This window comes from Berghia stephanieae, chromosome 7, assembly GCF_034508935.2.
Source record: "Berghia stephanieae isolate SIO BIC M18660-M18661 chromosome 7, UCSD_Bste_1.3, whole genome shotgun sequence".
Taxonomy (NCBI): Eukaryota; Metazoa; Mollusca; class Gastropoda; order Nudibranchia; family Aeolidiidae; genus Berghia; species Berghia stephanieae.
The window spans coordinates 22,616,036-22,641,650 of NC_088366.1; the positions used below are offsets into that span (position 1 = coordinate 22,616,036).

At 34.3% G+C, this 25,615-nt stretch overlaps 1 protein-coding gene across 4 annotated transcripts in view; it reads left to right on the plus strand.

Annotated features, from left to right (window-relative positions):
• The first annotated feature begins 6,059 nt into the window (after positions 1-6,059).
• The window catches only part of LOC144976893 (dynein axonemal heavy chain 5-like), an 87,601-nt gene continuing 68,045 nt past the window's right edge, over positions 6,060-25,615 (plus strand). For 2 of the 4 annotated variants that reach the window (XM_078921451.1, XM_078921450.1), the window contains exons 1-4: positions 6,141-6,399; positions 12,274-12,408; positions 14,122-14,206; positions 16,203-16,268. In XM_078921451.1, coding sequence (XP_078777577.1) covers positions 6,289-6,399; positions 12,274-12,408; positions 14,122-14,206; positions 16,203-16,268 — 397 coding nt within the window. In that variant the 5' untranslated portion in view covers positions 6,141-6,288. Of the gene's footprint in view, positions 6,400-12,273; positions 12,409-14,121; positions 14,207-16,202; positions 16,269-25,615 lie in introns of all 4 variants that reach the window. The other 2 variants (XM_078921453.1, XM_078921452.1) reach the window with 1 other exon arrangement.

Genomic DNA, 25,615 nt, shown 5'->3' on the forward strand with positions numbered 1-25,615 from the left:
CGCCCCGATGCGGAACACGAGATTTAAAAAATTATAGCTTCCAAGATATTGAAAGAGGATACTAATGTTAGATGGAGCCATTTTGACCTGGAGCGCGAATTGGAAGATCAAGGCTCTTTATGGTGGGTCCAGCGGCGTAGCCTGGTCATTTAGGAGCATGGGGCTGGATTTGAGATGGGTTGTCGCATATATATATATATATATATATATATATATATATATATATATATATATATATATATATATTTAATATATATATATATATATATATATATATATATATATGGAGAGAGAGAGAGAGAGAGAGAGAGAGAGAGAGAGAGAGAGAGAGAGAGAGAGAGAGAGAGAGAGAGAGAGAGAGAGAGAATTTGATGCACTCAATTATTTTACCAAAATTTGTATGTTCTTTGTAACTTGTTCATCATGCCTGGCTAAAGATAAGCGATAGCCACTGTCAATCTGTGCACCTATGTGAACAGTACCAACGGTTTTCAATCTAGTGGTGATATTTAAATGTAAGTTAGACTTCTGATGGTTCAATGCTCTCTGTGTTAAATTTTTCAAACAGGTAAATCCACTTCTTGTCCAAGACAATTCTGTATTGCTGTTATCGCCAAACAAAATACAATTAAAAGAAAATAAACTCTTATTTTCTATTCTCACCGATAGCCAAGGAAAACGACTATACCAATCTTTATCAAATTAAATGACCGATTCTGTTTCCCGTCTTTAAAAAGTTTATTCTCCCTATTCAAATAACTGGTATTGATAGTCAACTGCTAATCAACGTGATTCATCACACTTAATAGCAATTAATTAAAATTTTAAAAACAAATTAACACATCAGATTAACACACTCAAGTTAAAAGGGGCAATGGGGAATTCAATATCACATGCCTGACACGCCTCGAAGAGGGATGGGTAACAGGTACAACACGATTGCCATTAATGGAACAATTATGTCATTGTGTGTGGCTGCGAGTAAGAAAGCCACAATGACTCAGTTCAACGTCAAGATGCCTCTTGATGCCCACAGTCATAGCACACGGCAAACGTGAAATGCATCGCCTGGTTGTACCGTAGGAATATGGCTGGAAGCCTTCTCCACCTTTAAAGCCACACGCTGTACTGATTGGTCAGGGGCACGAGTATGACTCGAGCTGTAGTAAATTCACAGCGGTGTGATTGGTTCACGTTTTGAGGCTCTGTAAGGGTTTTTTAACACCAGGTCAACAATGAATTTCATTGTTTGTGAAACAGAAAAATTAAAAGTGTGACTTTTTATTGTTAAATTCTTACATACTTTCAAGACAATGACGACCTGTGGCTTAGCCTTAATAGCCTTTAAGGCCCTACGCCACTGGGTGGGTCTTGGGCTTTCATCGGAATAAATGGATACTGGCGGTGTCTCCCACTTGCCCTCATTGTGGGAAAGGTCGGGAATACCAGACGCGTCCGGTTGAGCATTGCATTTTGGGGCAATAGAAGAAAGGTTCGTGTGTGTAGAAAACCCTTGCAGATTTTACAACTGGGACTGACCACGCAAATCCGGTATTTATGTTGGAATGAATAAGACGAAAAAAAACAACAAAAAGCCAGTTTCAATCACAGTTGTTTTTTTTTAATTTAAAAAAAAGGAGTCCCTGGAAAAGGCTCTTTACTCACATTCACTCACAGTACTCAGGTGTAAATGGGTACCTGGTCGTTAACAGCGTTGTCTCTGTCCGAAAATTGTAATATTGCCTAACAGGCGTCATGTGAATATTTTAGGTTTTTGAAACATATGAAACAATTTCATCACCTTCACTGGAGGCCACCAAACTCTCTGGTCAGTTCATGTTGAATTGAGACATGTATTTTAACTCAGAACCTACGGTTTACAGGTGTATTAACCCAAATTGTTATGGGCTCATTGTTGTAATGGAAATACTTTCAAACCAACGTAGAACACGATCCGTTACAACGATGATAAAATCAAGTCCATATTTGCGCTCGACTACCAGGCCGGTTTTAACGCTACTTCTCTTCATCTAATCTAAGTTTCCTATATTGGAATATCGTGAATGTTCAAATTCATTACGGATAGGAAGGTCCTGGGTCCAGCCTCGCTCGGCGCATTGTTGAGTCCTTGGAAAAGTATCTTTACTCACGTTCTCTCATTGTACTCATGTGTAAAATGAGTACCGGGCATTAACAACGTTGTCTCTGTCAGAAAGAATTGTAATATTATCGCCTAATCGGCGTCAAGTCTCGTTCTTCTTGTTACGTGTTGCTGTTGGTCGGGGACCCTTTGTAAAGCGCTCTCAGCACATTTAATGGATGTTGCGCAATTCAAAAGCTCAAGTATTTTTTTTTCCTTAACGATTAAATATCGCTTTGCTGCGGTAGGTCATTAATGTTACATAAAGTTAAAACATTAATTCAGAAATTTGATTGAACCACATTAGAAGACGGTCGCTTGTTTGTGTAGGAGAATTAGAATTCCTTTTTTTTAAACACACTTTTTCATTCATATGTGTCAAGTCAATTATTTTATGTGTGAAAAGAACTACTTTTGGTCGCCATAAGAATAATAGTAATAGGGACGAAAAGTTGTGACAACAAACCCTCTACTCTTTTGGTTCCTAAAGCATTGGGAGTGTGTGAATGTATTTTTTTTTTTAATTGAGCTTTTATATAGCGTAATATCCACCAAACGTGCTCAAAGAGCTTTACAATGGGTCGCTGACCAACAGCAACACGTAACATGTAGAACGAGACATGACGCCTGTTAGGCAATAATACAATTTTCGGACAGAGACAACGCTGTTAACGGCCAGGTACCCATTTTACACCTGAGTACTGTGAGTGAATGTGAGTAAAGAGCCTTTTCCAGGGACTCAACTATGCGCCGAGCGAGGCTCGAACCCAGGACCTTCCGATCCGAAAGCGAGTGTCATACCACTAGACACATAGCCGCAAATGTAACCAGTCCTGAGTACTAATAATGAATAGGTTAGTAGGTTAGATAAGGTGACATAACTATTTCAGTAGCAGGATGTACATGCAGATTCTTTGGATTACGGGACGTAATAGAGCGATGATGGATGATCTTAATTGACGACCAGCATAATATATTTAGGCTAGAAAATAAGATAACATCACTCAGAAGATGAATCACACAAGGTATGTATCCATTCCTCCGGAAGAGTGGATTTACACTTCAAATGAAATAGGAACCAGTTTTTTGACATCACACTTTTCTTCCCAATAGGATTCAATAGTCGTACCGTCACTTCCTTCCTAATGACGTATGGTAACTTAGTAACACTGGCTCTAAACTATCGGAACAATGGCGGACGCCGTATGAAATATTTCTCCGGCGAGCTTAAAAGCGTATCTAGAGGAAAAAAACCCCATCAATTTGATCATGTTTTGACTTTTACACATTCTGATCACAAGGCACATGAAAAGGGAATGAAAAGTTCTCGCCAGCATGAAGAATAAAAAGTAAAGATTTTCTTTGTTTAGAACCAAGGTGGCCGCCGTTGCCGGGCGCGTGACATCAGACTACTGAATCCAATTTGTGCATCTGTGAGCTGGGGCTCAAGGCATGGCCTTCGTTAACTTATAGATAGTATGCGCTTGGGTAAGAAGCTCACAACATTGTCATCCGGATGTATAACGAACCAACACACAAAACGATGTGTAACCTTAAACGTTTATGGTGGCATCCTTCCGTCTCAAGATGGTTTGCGCTCTGTATGACTTTGGTCTCATCAATCTTGTTGAAGCAGCGACGGGTGTGACTCAGCAGGCTGATCCTTGCATGGTAGTCTCTATCGCAGTTGCTGCACACGTAGTTTATAGTCTGGTTAATACAGTTTAGTGAGAATTACTCATAAACGTGGATGGCAAAAAGCAATAACAAAGACATGAGTGACGTCAACTTCATACTATCTATAGATAACATCATTGCCTATAGATAGTATGCGCTTGGCTAAGAAGCTCATAACAATGCCATCCGGAAGTTTAACGGACAAACACACAAAACTGTGTGTATCCATGAACGTTTATAGTCGGGTTAATACACAGTGAGCATTACTCATAAACGCGGATGGCAAAAAACAATAACAAAGACCTGATTGACGTCATCTTGTTTTGGCGTTATTTTTAGGTTAGTGCACCGCTTACTGAGTTGTCATTTGATCCCATTGGCTGAGGTGTTGAACACAACTCACGAAATTTGCTTTCTTTTGCTGGGCCTTGTATTTTGACGTAATTTTTGGTCACTGTCAGGCTACGAGTTAACGAAGGCTACGCTTAAATTAAGGTGGCCACACAATGGACAGGTAGATAACGACGCCTCTCGGACAATCGTCATAATGTAAACAATGGCAGTGATTGGTAGACACAGCAAACTACACAGGTTTTACTGTCGATGGTATGTATTTAAGTACAATACCCACTTTTCTACCGCTTGATCAATAGAACTAACACAGAAAACTATGTGTAAATTTAAACGGTCGTGGTCTGATCGAGAAAATCGTGTGATAACTAGTCACCCATTTGGCGGTATAAAAACAATAACAAGGATCAGAGAGAAGTCGATTCCAATCACGTTACTGTTTATAAACAAATAACTATGTTTGTCCGAGCACGTGTGAGGTGTGTGTCACAAATTCCATGTTTTGATTGGTCAAAAATCAACTGGTTAATTCAGCGGATAGGATGCGAACCTCCAGTTACAAACGAGGACTATGCTGACGCACCATGTTGCTCCTCTTTCTGCTTTAATTATTTTTAGCTATATATTTTTCGGATAAGCTACCTTTAGTAACACCACGTGGCCACAGCGTACTAAAAAATGTATTTTAAAAAGCGGAAGGCGCCTTACCTTGACATGAAGACTATAAAATCAATTCATATTATTCCCACACGGTAAACAAAAAAACAACAACAAAAACAAACAAACAAACAAACCAAAAAAAAAAACAAACCCCCTCAAAAAAACAACAAAAACCAAAAAAAAAAAAAAAAAAACAATAACAAACGAGCAACTGTATCTGTCATGTCATGATATTATAAAGATGTTGATTTTGGGACCAAGCTACTAGAAACTGTGCATTGTAAAAAGCAATGAATGAAAATGAATAGACTATAAAAGCTCGACATGAACAAAATGTTGTTTTTGTTATTGAGCCCGAAACTTTCCGTGTTTGATATTTAATTCATTTTTTTCTCTATCGAAGTTGTAAAATTATTCATTTTTGTGTGATTTGTTAGAAGTCTGCTGGTATGATGTTACTTTATCTGGGGTATGATCTACAAACTCACAAAACGATGAGATCTGAAATGGAGACTAAAAGGTCTAGATACATCGACTTTATAAACACCTTTAACTATTTTTGTCATGCAGAAGTGCTGCCGCCTCCCAATTTTTCACTACTTTAATGGGGCATTTCCTGAGTTTACCCATTCTCGATAATTTTAAATTTGCTCAATCACCCTTCCTCTCTCCAGCGCACGTCTTGGAACTAATATTATATTTTAAAATTTACGAGCCGCTTGTTGGGCGCCGTTTTTGTACCAACAGTCTGATTATCGACTGCTATATTTAATTCACCCATGAGTCGAGTAAGATAATGGAGTGTACAATGTTACAATGTCTTCAACACACAAGTTTTGCATTGTCACGTGTTCAGTCATTGATCACACTAAATGTTGCTGGACAACAGCAGGTTACTACTTCGACCATGTTAGCCACAATGTTGATTTGAATCATGCATATTTTTGTTGATTTTAACTTCAGGGCTTTAACTCTAGACTGAATAATAATCGTCTAGGTCTTAAAATTCAACTTAGCTCTATTTCTGATAACGATTAGATAGAATCATCAGTAATATCGTATTGACTTGTAATATTTATATAATATCTAGTATTGCAACGTACACATGGCAGAATTGCCTTTTCTACATAAAGAAAAGAAAGTTCATTAAGCGAAACCTAAGCGATAACTTTCACAGTCGTTACGATAAGGGCGACTTTCGCTGGCAATGAACTGTCTGAACGTCACAGCCGAGACTCTCTTGACTGCTCGATTTCATGCCATGCAAATGAGGCGAACCAACACAAACGGTATCGTAGAAACCCGTAAACACATTCCAAGATGGCCGCCTGCCCTGTACAGGCATAAACTTGAGCAGGAATAAGTTTACCACAAGTTATGTTTTTGTTTCTCTTGTTTTACTCTTCAGTTTGTGGATAAGTAACTAAAAGTGAATTCTGAGGGTTTGAGAAATTTACAAAATGTCGACAGATCCACAAGCAGGTGGAAAAGAGCGCCAGAAGAGCGCTGAGGCGAAGAATAAATCTCGACTCGCGGCCTTGGCGCCTGGAGAGAACATCAAGGAAAAACAGGTAGGAATGATTCCATGTAAAGTGAAAAGTAAATTGAACCAATTTTTAAAAGGTCAATGTCAAAGGAAAGTAGCTGATTTTAAATAAAGCTATAATTTAATGTCTCTTCATCGAGTTGTAGAAAAATTCGAAGCACTTCTTAAAATAAATTTAAAAATAAAAACTTCCAGGCTTCAGGACCTCAGGCACTGCGAATCACGAGAGCGTTATTTAATTTCGCATTTTGTTGACATTAGCTGAAAGACCAGTAAACTCTTCAGTTTAATATTAAATCTGTCAATATGCAGTAATCTTCTTGCAATGCTATTTTATCACCAGTACAATAATTCTTTCAAAAGTTTGAAGTTCAATTCTGCATTCAATTTAGAAAAAAAACGCCAGTTAATTTCTAGATCATTTGAAATAAGATGGTTTTTATTTGAAAGCGAAAGGAGGAAGGCTGGAGAAAGGGGGGAGGACATTTCCAATCGCATTTTGTAAAATAATAAATTAAAGATGCCAGTTAATAAACTACTCTCAAATTAAATTAAATACTTTGTTTTAAAGCTCCTTCAAGTTAATAAGGCCAATAGAATCACTGGACTCATCAGACGGTCCTTTACATTTCTCTATTTGGAGTCCATGAGAATGCTTTTTAATGCTTTAGTTCGGCCTCACCTGGAATTTAGCAACTCACCATGGTCAACCAAATATAAAAAGGACAAGAAGCTGTTAGAAAGTGTACTCCACATAGCAACAAAGATAATACCAGGCATAAAAGATATGAAGAACGACTGAAAATGATTGGAATCCCCAGTATGGCATTAGGCATATCAGAGGCGACATGATAGAAACATATATATTTACGCACGACCTGTACAATGTCCAGAAGGGATTATTTGTGTTTGCTGACAGTAACACCAGAGGCCACTTATATAAATTGAACACAGCCAAATGCAACACATCACTCAGACAACATTTCTTTAGCCAGCGAGTAATTGATCGATGGAACAATCTTCCAATCTCCGTTGCGGAAGCTCCAGACCTAAACGTCTTCAAGAGGCAATTTGACAGCCTCTGTCTAAACCACAGATTCAGCTTAGTTGAGCTCCCCCCCCCCCCCCCCCCCCCCCCATGAAAGTGAGATAACTGCTAAGAATTATCCATACCCTGGATCAGCAAAGGCACTGAAAGCCTAATTCGCTGGACACACTATACTATACTTACCTATTCTGGAGCTGATAGAATCTAGACCTAGATTATGAAATTTCATTATAAAAATAAAACAAAAACAAACAAAAGAATCTCAGTACATTCCGATCAAAGTGCTTTATAAGATTTTATGCAGAATGAGTTGACTCGATTGTTGTTTTTTTTTAAAGATACATATTATGCATCTCTTTAGAACAGAATAAGCTGCATTTGCAGCTGTCTGATCATGCCCATTTGAACAATTGATACTTTTATGTATATCTCATTTGTGATTTCTGTTTCTGTATCATTTGGAAGACTTATCATTTCTGTTTTCTGAGTGTTCCGATTGTTTGCATATGTAGATTTTTTCTGATTAAAAATCAATATGGGCCAACAAAACTGACACGAAAGAGAGAGAAGAGAAAAGGTGAAACAAGATGAAAAAATCCGGCAGCAAAACACCACTTAGATCCAACTACAAAATTAACAATCACGCAATGGAAGAAGTGACAGAAAATCCATATTTAGGTATCATAATACAAGAGAACCTAAAATGGCAAGCACACATCAACAAAATTATAAATAAGCAAATTCATTGCTAGGGTTCATTAAAAGGAACATCCGACATTACCATAAAGGCCTGAAAGAAACAGCCGTAAGCCGTAACACTCGTAAGATCAATCTTAGACTAATCCTGTACAGTTTGGGACCCACATCTACAATCTGACATAAAAACAATTGAAGCTGTCCAGCACCATGCTGCAAGATTTATCTTCCATGACTACAGCCACCATAGCAGCATAACAGACATGATCACAGGGCTTAGATGGAAACAGATGGAAAGAACAACGACTAACACTCGTGTTCAAAATTACAAACAAAATGATGGCAATCTCATCAGGATAACTTCACATACAACGAAATTCGCTCATTCAAAGAATGTAAATTACTAAATTATTAAAACATCAATCTGTAAACTCAAACATCTTCAAATATTCAAGTGTGAACACAACAGATTTATACACTTTCAAGCGAAGATTATGAACATTCTTCAGCCTAAACACCAACAATGGCTGTCACATTCAACAACTCTCTCCACCCTCAAGTACAAATACATAGAATTTAGTCCACTTCGAGTAACATTCAGAATCAGACCAGATGCTGGGAGAAATAGATTTATCATTTACCATTAGGAAATAATTTTAGAAATAAAAAAGAATAAAACTTATATATAAACCATAATTTTTTAGAAATGTCTGAGGTAATAAAAAAAAATAGTTTAAATTTAAATTAAAGAAGTTAATTGAAATATTTAAAGTGACCATCACCTACTGTCATCACCTCTGATGGATATGATATTCAGTTATATTTTGTTGGTGTTGATGTTGCTATTGTTGTTGTTCTTTTTCTTTGAAGCGTCCGCTTAAAACCAATTTGTTTTGATTTTAGTAGATGGTATGAGACACAAGATAACATATGGTCTGTATGTGTGTATGTGTATGGGTGTTTGTGTAGGTGTTTAACCCCCTTTTTCTTTTTCTAACATCAGTGTCTATTGGCAGTCCTATAAAAGGAGAAAAAAATTCCCCCAAAATGATGGTTAAAATAATAATAATAATAATAATAATACTAATAATAATAATAATAATAATAATAATAATAATAATAATTATAATAAAAATGATAATGATATTTGTAATGATAATACAGGAATTAATTTAAGGGGGACGAAGTGGTAGAGTGGTTAAGGCATTGCACTGTGACCTGGAAGGTCCCGGGTTCGAACATCGCTTCATGCACTTTCCTTTGGGCAAGATTATTAACCCCCAATTTGCTCACTTGGACAACATGGGTTATTCCTGTTGACACCAGACACCTTGTTTGATGAATTATCTATATTCCTTTGTGAAATGCCAAAGCGGCAATATCTTATGATGTCATTGCAGAAGGGCATCATTTAAGAAAACAAAACAATTTGAAGTTTAAAGCATATTTTGGTAAATTCTTGATTGTCAAACTGTAGTGCAGTTCAAAGTCTCCATGAATCGTGTAAAAATCACCTAAAAATTTCATAACGTATTCCAGGTTTGTGGACCCATTTTCCTGAAATATGAATAAGTTTTATTTATTTGTGTATTAATATTTATTTTTATTTATCTATTGTTTTCATATCATTGTTCAATTACCAATGGAAGAATTGGACAAACACTGAAAAATCAAAATAAGTAGAAAACTTTGCTCATTAATTTCTTTTAAATAAAAACAGAATCAGCTTGTTTTGCATTGCGTATTCTTTGTGTTATTTGTGTTATGTTTTATCATTATTATTGCATGTGGTAACCAGTTTGACTTTACTTTGCCGCATTCTCTACCTCCATCAAAAGGCACAATCTATTCCTGTCCAGTTGATAGTCACTCATAATTTATAACACTGCATTTATAAGGAGTCTCAATTTTCATGGCCAGTTTGCACGTTTTTCAGTTATTTCATTAAATGGGGCAGTTTGTTCTTACAATTATTTGATTTGTACCTAATAAGAATTCTTCCGTTAAAAGTTAAAGTTAAAGAAAAGAAAATTATGTCAAGGATGGTAACTAACTGGTCTTTGTCATTTCAGTAGGTTGGTTGGTCAATATTTTTCATCTTATTTAGTTGCTTGGTTGTACTGGATCTGAATTGAACCATTAGTGTCCCATGTTTAGTTTAGTTGACAGCTGAAGGCATGGATACAGCTTGTGACGACATTAACAGTTCACGAGGACACCTCCTACCACCTCCTACTCTTCATTCCCCATTCATTTCCTTTACCCCACAATACACGAGGTGCGTGTGCTAGTGCCAGTGTTTACACATGAGATAAGCCATACCTGCTGGCTAGTCTGACCATAAGAAAGGTTTTGTTCCAGTTTTAGCCCAGGACTAAATTGTATACATAATGGTGTGTACAAGGAAAGACCCGTGAAGCCCAGACCGTCGTGCTATGTGTTGGAAAGGTGCCAATATAACAATAATGTTATATATTTACGGTCTACTTTATACATAATCTTTTCTAGTTAGCTCTGCTTAAGATTATCTGAGGTCCATCATAGCTATCATTATGATACCTGCTTTAATTTGGTTCAAATGTTAGGTTCAAGATATTTATTTTCCCCCCCCCCCCCCCCAATAAACAACAAAACAAACTAAATACCAAAATAAAAAGAAAAAAACAAAAAACTCAGACAGACAATGGAACAAGAAAACCCCATAAAACATATAAAACATAGAACAAACACACGAATAATGGAAAATAAAACAAAAGCAAAACACACAACCCAAAACCATTGATTCTTTATAATAAAAGAATGATTGTAAATGATATTATATTTTTCTTCCTTGTTTGTTAAAACATGTTATTTGTTTTGAATTATTGTTATTACTATTATTATTATTATTATTATTATTATTATTATTATTATTATTATTATTATTATTAAATTATTATTATTATTATTATTATTATTATTATATTATTATTATTATCATTATTATTAATTTTGTTATTATTATTATTATTATTAATATTATTATTATTATTATTATTATTATTATTATTATTATTATTATTATTATTATTATTATTATTATTATTATTATTATATTATTATATTATTATTATTATTATTATTATTATTATTATTATTATTATTATTTATTATTATTATATTATATTATTACTATTACTATACGTGATGGGCTTTGAAAGGGGCAACATTGGACATGACCTTTTCTTGATTTATCTTATTCTACCAATAAAAGATTTGATTTACATCTTTGCGCATTTACTTTCAATTAAGATGTAGTTTTTGATTGTTCTGTTTTGATTAATGAAAAATCAATAGGCTACCCTTTACCCTATCCCACACCCACCCATAAAAAAAAATAAGACAAAAAAAAAAAGGAACAAATCAAAAAACAAAAACAGGATCTAAATATGATGTAGGTAAATATACACAAATGATTGAGCAATACCATGATTTTACTGTGCCGAATTCATGTCATAGTACTGCATTGACTATTTTTAAAAATCCGCCCTGACACTTTTGCATGAATTGTCAAGAGGGGATCTGAACCTCATAATGGTTTTAGATACCTCCCTTTGTTTTGTTGGTTTGTGGTTCTTTAACCACAACATTGCATATAGCTGGGACACACACACACACACACACACACACATATATATTATATATATATATATATATATATATATATATATATATATATATATATTATATATAATAATATATATATTATATATATATATATATATATATATATATATATATATATAATATATATATATATTATATATATAATATATATATATGACAGTATAATGTAACATATTATGTGACCCGCCTTCATAGTCTGTACTCTGGAAAATGTATCATACTGTCGAAGTTGAAAAATTCTACCTAAAAATGAATATGAAAAGAATGTAGTTTTATAATTTTTATAATTTTGAGCATTTTGAAGTTCAGTTTTTTGTGTTGTTTTTTTTGTTGTAAATTTGGGTCTCTCTCTCTCGCGCACCTCAATTCAATACCAGATTATAATGGTTGGCAACATTTATAGACTAAAGGAAATAATCATTATTTTTTGGTTCAGTCTGGTGTATACATTACTTATTTAGAAAATATAATTTCATTGTTTGACCACAGCAAAAGCTGAAAGAGGAAAGAGAAGCCAAACGAAACCAGCTAGATGACAGGCATTACTATGTGCTGCAAACGGTGGCAGACAGCTTGGGAATGGAAAGATCAGAGGTTGAAGATGCCATTCTTGAGGGAAATCAGGTAAGATAAGTTGTATAGTTGAATAATGGTAGTATAAAATACATGAGGAGTTATAGTTTGATTCCCAAATTTCCTTTTTCCATTTTCCATTTCCTAAATAAGGCAACTTTTTTATGTGTTTTTTAATCTATACCAGTAGTTCTGTCATTACACAGCTTTCCGCGCTTGCGGTGTGATACTCAACAACTGATGTGGAGGTCCAAAGTTTAATTCTTGGATTAGGCTCTTCACAAACATTCTCTCCCCGTACTCATATATGTGAAATGAGTGTTTGGCTTGTAACAGCGCTACTCGTTACTCATATTCTCTCACTATACTCAGGTGGAAAATTATAACTAGGTTGCTAACGCAATGGTGTCAATTTTTTTAAAAAGTTCTGATCGCACTTTACATATCTCGTCATACTTGTAATTTTTTTTACTGTTGGCTTGGCACCCCTTGTAAAGTGCTTTAAGCATTTAGTGGGTATTGCTCTCAACAAAAGCTAACATTATTTTTGTTAGTCATTGGTAACAATTGATTTTATTTAGATTTTTTAATAGTTTGATTAAATAGAGACTAACACTCTTGATTTTTGTAATTTTACAATGTATTATATTTTCGATGAGGAATGCCATTTTTTAATATTTGCCAATAGTCACTCTCCCTCTCTTATGCAGAAAAGATGTATACAATTTTTACATTATTGAATAATTCTGAATCACTCGTGCGGCTATGTAGTCTAGTCGTTTGACACTCGCTTTCGGATCGGTAGGTCCTGGGTTTGAGCCTCGCTCGGTGCATAGTTGAGTACTTGGAGAAGGCTCTTTACTCAACTCACCGTACTCAGGTGTAAAATGAGTACCTAGCTGTTAACAGCGTTGTCTTTGTCCGAAAAAAAATGTAATATCGCCTAACAGGCGACATGTCCCGTCCTAAATGTTAAATTTTGCTGTGGGCCAGGGACCCCTTGTAAAGTGCTTTGAGCACGTTTAGTGGATACTGCGCTATATAAAAGATCAATTTTTAATCACTCTGATAGATTTTAATAATTGTCAGTTGCATGGAATTAAAGACTTGTTTAATGCGCCCATGGGTTCAGGCAGCTCAATTAGTAGAACACTCAACTTGCCAACAAAACAGACCGCTTTCGAATTCAGAAAGTGTCTTGGGTTCTTTCCTTATCTTATCTTATCTTATCTTATCTTATCTTATCTTATCTTACTGAAGGCTTAATAAAGGAATTCTCATATTGCTTGCATTGTATCATTCACAGACAATTATAAACAACTTTGAATGCCAGGGAAAATGTATCAATACGGCAATGTAAAATCGAAAAATATTGTCATAGAATACTGGTAATTGAAAATTGGTCATGATCGAATGAATCATAAATGTACCAAGTTCATAGTACAATGAAATATTAATGACAAAAATAATCATGAAAGCAACAACAATAATAATCATACATAAGTCTCTTGGGTTCTTTCCTTATCCCCCCCCCCCCCCCCCCCCCTCTAAACCTTAACATCTCCACATATATTTCAGATTTGAACTTATCATTATTTTGAATTTCAAATTCCGAAGCAAGCGGGGAAGTGGTCAGTAAAGAACACAGACACTTTCTGGAATTGAAACCTTTATATTTGTTTGCTCTCTGTTTTAACGGATAGTGCTTTACAATTGTTGTTTTATTTATATATTTTGTTAATGAATTATTATTTTCTTCTTCAGATTGAGACCATGGAGAAATTCCTAGGGGTGAATGGCTGTAACCGTCTTCTATTTTATTATCAAGAGCCAGAGGAAAAGGAACCAGGTAATTATATATTCCTCCTATACTCTTTTTGGGTTGTATAGATTAGTGTGTGTGCATTTTTTTCCTTCTGTTTTCTTATCCTGGCAAATCTTGGCAAATTAAAATTTAGGTCCATAGAAAATGGGTAATTGTCTTTAAATGCTCCATTTGAAGAACTCACTGTACTAATACAATTTCGGTCAAGTTATAAAAGAAAATTTTTCATAATTTAAATTTGATATTAAGATATTTGTTAAAACTGTCATATTTATGTTAAGATTTTCATTTTACTTGAACATAAGGAGGAAAATTAGTCTTCGTCATATTTAAGCATAAACAAGAAATTGTTGCCAGTCTCTAGCATCTTGTAATGAGTTATTTAAACTATTTAAACATTTTTTTTCTTTTTCTCCATTAATGGGTTTCTTCCAAAATAAGAGAGGATAAAAAAAAATTAAGCAGATATCACCGCTTGGTTCTTGCTTTATTTACCCTACTTGTCATCTCAAGTTCAAAAATTATACTGCACTTTGTGTGTTTTTTATCAAACATGATCAAATTATATGTGACTTGGTGCGTCACTCTGGTAATATGTCGGAATGAACCAGATAGAAGAAAGTTACGTTTTAAGTAAACATGGTCAGACTTTGGATATTTCAATTTTTTTTAAAGATAAAGAAGCAAAACTCACCCTCCTCAAGCGACACACATTTTAATTACTTTATGGGGTAAGCTTAAAATGAATGTTTGACCTTCAGGATTGTCTCGACATAATACCGTTTTGGGATGACTGGTCACATACATATTCTCTTCAGCCTATGTTTATGCTGATTCATTATTGTCACAATTTTGTCTGTCATGCACCATCTATCAAGAAAATGCATTTTTCCTGTCCACAAATCATTTCATGCTGATTGATCAATTAGGATTTTTTAAAATAGGAAGTGCTATTGTTTTCAAACCCAAAGAAAGGGAGATGTTTTATAATAAGAAAAAAAAAGTGTTATTTAAATTTTACTTAAAAGCAAAGTGACAAAGTAATTCTCAAAACTCCAAATCAAAGCCGTACAATTATTATTTATTTACAACAATTACAATTTTATTGACTGTTGTCATGGAATATTGATTCATTGCAAAACTTAGCAATGCTGAATCCTGCTATGTTTAATGACTAGTCAAACAAAGAAAAAAAAATATTCAATAGACATAACAGCAATGCGAATGGAATGAGTCAGTGAAATTATATTTTGAATGCTATTGAATAAATAATTGATAGGAAATTACTTTTGTTGACATTTATTGATTCTTTTTTTTTTAACGGCAAACAATGAAGAACACGTCTAGCCTGTATTGGAGAGTTAGATTGATCAATAGATAATTTTATAATGAAAAACTCCCTTTAATGTTCAGCAGAGTGCTCGTTCTAAAATAGATCTTATTATTTTAAAGACAGAATATATTCATAACATACAGGACATATGTCATATATGTATGTAGTTGGTAACTACACATGTTATGCTTAAGGTTTTGAATAGTCTCTCTCTCTCTCTCTCTCTCTCTCTCTCTCTCTCTCTCTCTCTCTCTCTCTCTCTCTCTCTCTCTCTTTCTCTCCCTCTGTGTGTGTGTGTCGGTGTGTGTGTGTGTGTATGTGTTCATCTCTCGCACACCCTTTTCAAATCATATGTGACCCACCACCACAATCTGTCGTCAAGCCAGAGTAAAGCATATGACTAAAATTGAGGTTAAAGTTGAGATGGTTAGAAATACAAAAGATTAGTTTTTTAAAAAAAAGATTTATTCCTCATTATTAATATATTTTTATTTAATTTTCTGAAATTGTATACATTCTCCGAAATAAAGACTTTGCATTCCATTTTAAAGATAATCTTGTTCATCCGAGCATAACACCAGTTTAAGGTGGATGGTCACATATTCTTATCACATCATATTATCGTATCACCTTAGTAGATCACACAAAATTACATAGTAGATGACTCTATCATGATCACTTCCACAGCCTCCTCTACCCAAGCTTCTTCTGACTTTGGCGCCATCCCCTTGGGCCACTTCAAAACACCCAAAGGTGCCAGCAGATGTACATACTATAAAACATGCAATATTCTATTTATCAAACTCCCTCCCCCCTATCTTTCACCCCCTCACTTCGTCCCTCTTCCCTCTATCTAATTTCAAGACACATCCTCTCACTTCCATCCCAAAGATTATCACCAAATTAACTTCAGTCTACAAACTGTAACCAATGACATTGACTATAACCAAACTATATATATACGTTAACCCTGTAACGGCGGCGAGAGTGATTTTCCTAGAAATACAATTTCTCCCATTACTGTTCTGTTTTTGATTGCAAACTTAATCAGTGTCACCAATGGTGCAGTCAAAACGGCGATGCTAAAAGAGCATTTGATGAATCTGAGTCATTTTGCTTCAAGACAGCAGTAGCAGAAATGCAACACATATTTCAATGAAGCCCTAGTCGCATTGCTGTATCTGCTCTCTTGGTGAAAACGGTAAAAAAAATATGACATCAAGATACATACAGTGGAATCAAATTTCACATCAAAGGGATTTGGAAGTTAATAAAACGAAAACGAAATCAATCCCCATCCTTCCAAGAGACACTGGCTTTATGACTCTTTAATTGATCACCAATACAACTCTCAAATGATTAGATGTAGGGCTGACTGTCAATTTAAGCGCGTATTTAGACAAATAATTAGCTCCATCGCTCCCCTTTTTTCACGATTTCCCTTTACAGCATGACAAATAATTGTATCTACAATCTGACCTTAATAAATTTCCCTCTTTATGAACATTTTTATTTTTTCCAATTAATTATTGTCCAGCCCATTCTTACATTGCCATATCAATATTATCGCCTTGAACCCACTATTAAGAAATGCCACTTAATTTAGAATCATTCCTTTTCGGTAACCCATCTAATGATATTTATCTCAATGATAAAAGGTCCTCATTGTAGTCTGTTCCCCCTCTTTCTTCCCCCCCCCCCCCCCCCTCCTATCCACGCTGTTTAATTTAATTTAACTCAATTAATTATAGCATCTTGCCCCATTTTCAGATGAAAAGCGTTTGATAGATTAATAAAGAATACGTTTTGCCCTTTTTTAATTTTAAGAATTATGGTCTCGAATGTGTTGATTAAAAATATTATAATGTAAAAAGATTATTTGACATTTTTTACTTGAAGCCAAGATGCCTTTTGTTTTCAGGGAAAGTTTAGAATTTAGATCAAGCAGAGAATATGTCTTGCCATAAGTACTCTAATCAACACACGATAGAATGTTTTCTCTTATAGTGGGGCTCCAATTTAAAATTCACACTTTTTGAATTTTATCCGGGGTTTTGGAGCAGTAACCGTTCGGTCCTATGTGTTTATTATAGGGCAAATAACTGAAAAGATAGATTAAAAATAAATAACGTAATTAATATATATTAAAAATGAATTGAAAGAAAAAGATAGATATGTGTTTATAGTATGGCAAATAACTAAATAGATTAATAAATAAAGCAATGAATTGATATACAAAATAGAATATATAGATAAATTCTAAAAGTAAAATGTTGATATCGATGTTATAATAAACCATACCAGATATATTTGTCTCACAAAGGCACACGTCTACATTTCCATTTTATCTGATTTTTATATTGAAACACAAACACATCTTTGTCATAGTGTTAAGTTGAGAGCAATAAAGATTAACATTTTTCTTTTTTTTAAAGTAATGTAATTTTTTTATTAATATTAATTAATTAATTTTGTTCTATTTAATTATTTATCTATTTATTTATTTTTTTTTGCACAAGGGAATAAATGAGATGCCTACATCATACATATTATAACGTAAACCGAGCGTGCTGAATACGACACAAAGCCACTGTTTAAATATATGTTGTCATACATCGAAAACAAAAAAAATATATATTATATTTTTTTCTCTCATTTTGACAAGAAAATAAGATACTTTTTATATCGATAGATTTAGATAACCATCCAATCTGTCTAAAAGTCTTAAACTTCTTTGTCGTCTTGGGTTTGAAATCGTTTTTTGACATTGAATCATATAAATCTATCGATATTTGATATTGAAAGTTTTCTGACCAAAATATGTTCAAAATCGTTTCGTCAATTCATGGCAGTAGTACGGGTGTTACACACCAATAATATTTATGATTATAATGACGCGCCATGCTCTGATTGCAATGTCGATAATCCCATGTTATAGTGTTAATCCGATGTAGTGGCCACAACGGTAAAAAAAATCAAAAAATCTAACGGATAATCATTAATCTATGAGCTCTCTAGATCAACGTGTAATGAATAACGATCGGGCCAAAAATAAACAATTCTTACAACGATATCAATGAAATAACTCTGCATTAGCCAGATGTGTTTCGCTATAATCTTGTATCCCGATAAAATGCTTTTTTTTTAAAAAAAAAATTCTTCTTATTTTTACATTTTTGCCAGAAAACAATTACTTCATATTAGTATATTAATCAGTTGAAATTATTCCCTACTTGTCAATAAAACCTTAAGCCGAGATTTAAAAAAATGTTTGGTGGGTAATATTAATCGAGCTTTATAATATTGTTTCCTGGTCAAATATATAAATAAATAAATAAATAAATGAGTAAATAAATAAATAAATAAATAAATAAATAAATAAATAAATAAATAAGAACACAAACGAAAATAAATAAATAGTAAAATAATAAATAGGATTTAAAAAAACAAACAAACAACAACAACAAACAAAGCAAAGTAAAATATTCGCGATGAGCCGGCAGTATTGCTGATAAATAAATAAATAAACAAATAAATAAATAACTGTCTGATGTTAACAGTAATTCGCCTTGCTGTTTTAAATGAGCAAATTAAGGGTTAATAATCTTGCCCTAGAAAAAGAAAAACGGACGAACCAGGGACCTTCCGGGTCATAATATGATGCTTTATTAAGCTAAATTGTTATGGTCTCATTGTTGTAATGGAAATGTACTTTCACATCATAGTAAAAAAAAAAAAATAATATGCACATTGACTCAACAATGTTAAAACAAGCCCATAATTGCGTTCAATAATCAGATATTGTATGCCTGTAGATTAAAGCAAATAGGAGCCGCTTTCCGTGTCGTCCATTTTTATCCATCCGATCACCTATCACTGTACAGCTGGCTGTACTCTGGAAAAAAAAACATATTTTAAAATTTGGCCAGAAAACTCGTCCTTCAAATATCGATTGATTTAAATGACCCTCATCTTGGATAAACAAACAAAAAAAACACACACAAAAAAAAAACACACAAAAAACAACAAAAACTCTGAAGCCTGAGACTTCGCTATTTTTTTTTCTCCAGAGTACCGCAGAATAATCGTCGGATCTGTTTCGAATCCAATTCTAGACGGCGCAAAGTTTAATCCTTCGAGAAGGCACTTTAATCACATCCTCAACGCACTCAAAAATGAGTGTAAAATGAGTACCATCCCGGTAATAGCTCGTGTCTGTCGAAGAAAATTGTAACAGAGCCTTACAGGCGTCATGTCGTAGCCTGTGTTCATAGAGTGTTGCTATTGGCCTAACATCTATGGGTCATATTTATCGGATATTGCCCTGTATAAGGGGGTGGGGGGGGGGGGGAGTGGTCGAGTGGTTAAGGCATTGCATTGTGATCCAGAAGGTCCCGGGTTTGAGCCCCGTTTCAGGCACTGTCGTTTTTTTTTCCCTCGAGCAAGATTATTAACTCTCAATTTGCTAGCTTGGACAACATGGGTGAGTCCTGTTGACATCAGACATCCTATTTGATGGATTATCTTTATTCCTTTATGGAATGCCTAGGCGACGGGATCTTATGATGCCGTGGCGGAAGGGTGTAATATAATAAATTGCACTGTATATAAAGCTCATTTTAAAACTGAAAATTCACTAATATTGAACGACAGGAATCTTTAATCCATTTATTGTTTGTCCCGTGTAATGTCATTGTTTTCAGATCGGCCTGGAGACAAATCGAGATCCATTTAATAAAATACAGACACAATCTGCCGTACTCTGGAAAACCCAATATTTAAAGATTTGGCCAGGAACTCGTCCTTCAAATATCGATCGATTTAAATTTAAATGACCCTAATCTTGGCAAAAACTCTAAAACCTGGGGACTTCGCGAAGTCCCAGGTTTGAGAGTTTTTTTTTCCAAGATGAGCGTCATTTAAATCGATCGATATTTGAAGGACGAGTTTTCTGGCCAAATTTTTAAATATGTTTTTATTTTATTTTCCAGAGTACGGCAGAACGCCTCCTCCTTTTTCCACCTCCCCCCGTCCCGCCGCCCCTCCTCCTCTACGTTCCACCCCACGGGCCTTCCAAGGGCTTTTGAAGCGTTCCTATGTTCTTGTGTTGTTTCTTTCTGCTTTCACTACCGTGCTTTTTTATTTGATCTAAGAACCTCTTTAGTCAAATAGGCCTTTGTCCTCTAACCTGAATTTGATCGATTTTTAATCAAAGGTGTGTATGTATGCATGTATATCATTTGCGTGTGTTTGTGTATGAATGTGTGTGCGTGTGTGTATGTTTATGTGTGTTTGTGTGTATATTATTTGCGTGTGTGTTTGTATATGAATGTTTGTGTGTGTCTTTGTGTTGACAATGTGTGTGTATGTGTGTGTAATGTTCCAGTGTTTTTACCAAATAGTTCCCGTGTTTGGGGGATTGATTACTAAAATAAAGTGCTGGAATAGATCAATGATTGAATGACTGAATGAGTGGATGAATGGATGAATGAATGAATTATGGATTGATTGATTGAATGAATGGGTTTATTTGTCGTTATAGCCGAGTCTTGGTTGTCGCCTGTTGCTATGATGTCTTGTCAAGAATGAAATGACAAAGTGATCACTGATATCAAATTATGGCCATTCTGTCGTACATTATTAACAAAACGCCTTTCTTCATTTTGGCCAAAAATAATTTTACTTCATTCATGGAATATGAAAATTACTTGTAATTACTTGTAAAAAAAAAGATTAAACCCTATAGACTTCATGGAAAGAAAAAAAAAAGAATTCTCTGTTATTAAGTTAGAATGTTTTTATTGATTTGGTTTTGTTTTTGGTATTTTTGGTTGTCAAGTTGGGGCCATTGTTTTTTCCAAACTCTGAAAAAAGACATGTATTTTTGGCCAAAAAAGCTTGTCCTGCAAATATCGATCGATTAAAAAGACTCAATATTATCAACCACTCTCAAACCTGTCAATTTGCGCAGTCCCAAATTTTTGAGGGTTTTTTTTTTTTGTTTTTTTTTTGTTGCCAAGATGAGTGTCATTTTAATCGATCGACAGTTAAAGGATGAGTTTTCTAGCCAAAATTTTTTTTTGTGTGTGTGTGTGTGTGTGTATGTGTGTGTGTGTTTTTATTTTTATTTTTTTTGTTGGTATTTTTTTATTATTTGGCGGGGGGGGGGGGGAAGGGGGGGGGAGGGGGCGGGGTTAGAGTGCGATAATATAATCAATCGATATATAAAGTAAAGGTTTTCTGGCCCCCCAAAAATAAAGTGCGTTTTGTATGTGTATGGCAGCATTGTGATAATTTAAGTGGGTTTTGAAGACTAAATGAGCTGGAAATTAGAGTTAACAAAAGTAGTTAAGTTTTTTGTAGTTAACACCATCGTCGAAACTCGAAACGCCCATGCAATAAAATCAATATATATATAAAAAATGGAGAATTATTGCTCAATCATTTTTTTATAAATTATAATATAATATAGGTACATTTGTATTTTATAGTCGGTCTTATTGATCGACTCCCCCCCCCCCCCTCCTCCTCCACACACACACACACACACACACACACACACACACACAACACACACATAATATTATGTCTGATAAATGAAGGCAGCTGTCGGGTTAATTTAACATTGTTTTTTTGTTTTTTTTGACAATATTTAATTTGACGTTTGAGAGTATTTCCACAACTATGATGAGAACATAAAAATATGGGTTATCGGACTTGTAATTAAGTAGGTGCACGTAGCCCGACGTGCACACATTTGACGTCGCCTCTACACTACAGCCACGTCTCTCCAATCCGAACACCTCCGTTCCCCAGCATTTTGTCCGGATTACAGAGACATCCGGATTGTGGAACCAGTCCATATATATAGAAAAAAAATATGTCCCCTGGCAACCTGTCCGGATAATGGAGATATCCGGATTGTGGAGTTCCAACTGATATTATATATTATTATATCAACTTTTTGATGAAAGGAGCTATTCATAAAATATTTCAAGTATAATTATGATCAACTTCTACAATTTTGTTTCGGGCATTCGATGATGAGAGCGAATGCTCGAAACATTATTGTAGAAGTTGATCGTAATTATACTTGAAATATTATATATATATATATATATATATATATATATATATATATATATATATATATATATATATATAATAAAATTTGACATAGAATATTCTCAATTACAACAAGGATAAACAAGTTCATGATTCATTTGTTGCGCTTGACTATCAGACTTGTAAATTTATTAATGCACATAGAACACACCCCGACCCGCGAACTAAATCATGGACTCCGGGCATTTTACAGTAAATGTTTAGATGCATTTGGAAATTGTCAGTCATTCGAGAAAGTGGCAGGTTTAAGAATCTCTAACAAGTCAGGTAGGATACAGCAGGTAACCCTAAGAGATAAATACACATTAATGTACACGAAATTGCGGCGAGCGCGCGTTTCAATTCGAAATTCCATTGTCTCTAACAACAAGCGCGTATACTGTGAAATGTATTCTTGTGCGCGTATACTGTGAAATGCATTCGTGTGCAATAAAAGTGGGTATAAATTTAAGGTTTGCGGTCATAAAATTCTAGTATCTATGTGTTTTGTTCTCGAAAAAATCTTAGAATTTGACGCTTTTGTAAACGGATTTAACTCCTCGAGTTCACCAAATTTTGAAAATCGAACAAATTGTTCGATTTTCCATTCATATGAAGTCGAGAAAATTTTAATCCAAAAAAGAAAATGCGGTGCGTATTGCAATACTTTTTAAATATAGAAATTATGGCTTTGATTGAACCCAACTATCCAACATGTGAGATACGAAGAGGTGTGATATATATTATTTATTTCAGGCCTATCACAATCCTATTAAAAGTTGACGTTGCCGACTGTACTTAAAAGGTTACCGTAATTGGCAATCGTGATAAGAATGATAAGTTCATGGATATCAATTCATTCCGAAACCCAGCCATTCCTCCACAAACAAAAATTGGCTTAAAATTGACATGTTGAAACGGATAAGGGGGGTTCGGTGTCCTGAGATTAAATTATATATAGGATTTGTAAATTGACAAATGGCAGTAATAAATCGGACAGTATGGTGCCTTGTCCTTGTCCTTGCGATAATATTGAAATAAATATGTAAACCATTGATATTGAGTGTCTGATATTTCGTTGGGACGAATCAAGTCAAAATTATTTTAATTACGAAAAAAAAATATGTTTATGAAATCACGTTCACTTTCCTTTAAGTAAGGAGAGCAATCAATAATAATATATCTTAATTCTAAAAAATAATTTAGATTATTTTTGTTTTTGTTTTTTGTTTTGTTTGTTTTTGTTTTCGTAATCAGTGTGATTGCCTTGAGGGTGATTTACGTATATAAAAGTAGTCAAGAATGTCGTTCCAGAAACAAATGGTCTTTAACAATTTTTAAAATCACACAACAAAAACAACAACAACAACAACAACAACAAAGAGGCTCGGGGTCAGATCACAGATTTGGTGGAATTCTTACTTGATGTGTTTAAGTTTCTCTCTCTCTCTCATTTTCCATTTAAAAAGTTTTTAAAAACTAGACATTTACACGCTTAGAAAATTACGCGGCAGTTCAAAATATTTTTTATCAATCCATTTACGCTGAAACTTAAAAAAAAAATCTTATTGCTACAGAAGATTGATTGGGACGGAACCTTTAAAACTCCAATGCTTTAAACTTAAAACGGGTTACCACTCAATCCAAAGTCAAAAGATTTAATCACTAAACCACAGATACGTTGTCTCTGCTGTCTCTGGACTTGTCTGGTTCCATATTATTTCGTCTCTTCTTCGAGTTGATGAGTTAAAAAATCTCTGTCCCGTTGTTACAATTTTTTTTTTTTGACATCAAATCATTTTAGCGCTACCTGAAGCATCATTAGTAGCATCTTGTGGTTACAAATTCTAGTTTCATTGAGGGCAAGAAAGCAACTTCCCACTTGTAAAATGTGTCTACAGCCCAACATAGTTGTCATCTCTGTGTGATAAATAACAATGTGAAATTGAATGTAAGCTTCAATTTAATATACGAAAACAGATAAAATGGACGTTTCGGGTTTCCCCTTTATCAACAAAACAGGATGAATGAAACACTACAGACGAATGAGATAATGTGGTAGTGGCGTTGTACAACGCTACAGCTTCGAGCAGGAACATTTATATCTCTGTGTAATGAGAGCAGGCACTGTCATAGCAGCGCCGAGGCTGTATAGTTCATTTCTAGACCTATATCTCGCATGAATTTGACAACTCATTTTTGCTCGCCCGATTTTATTCCTCATGCGTCTCGCAAAGAAATAGTTTTATTTTAAAAATACGCTCAATTTTGACCCAACATCATCATTGACCAATTATACAAATCCTAGTTATTTTTCACTCAACCTTCATGGTTAGATAGACAAAAAAAAAGAAGAAAAAGGGACAATCAAACAAAAAATGAATACATAAAATAAAAGAAAGCAAAAATAAAACAAGACATCAACCCCCCCCCCCCCACGGAAAATAACAAAATAAATCAACAACAATAACAACCCCGTAAAATGGCATCAGCCTCAATCATCCAATGTGTCAACAGCTAATTTTAACGCGACTGTCCAGACGAAATTCAGTTAATTTTCTTCTTCAAAACACAAACGCATTCATCCTCCTTTCAAATGCTGTTTTTAAAAAAGGATAATTATTTTTGAAACTCTTTTGGGTGTCGCCTATTCCCCCCTTCTAACTACGTACTACCATCCCATTCCTATTCTAATTTCCCTAACAATTTAAACATAGGGCGGTTCATATAGGCAATAATTCACCTTTCAATAATTCTAATCATAAAACAATAGTTCAATTTTAACATTTTACAAGCGAGGTTCGATTTTACTCTAGCTTGACGTCATAATAGGAATCTTTGTTTATGTTGTTTTTTGTTTGATTTTTTTTCAACAAGAGACTAGTAATAGCACCCGATGAACGAATATGCTATATAAATAAATAAAGAAAGAAAGAAAGAAAGAAAGAAAGAAAAAAAGAAATAGATAAATAGAAAAATTAATGAATGAATAAAAG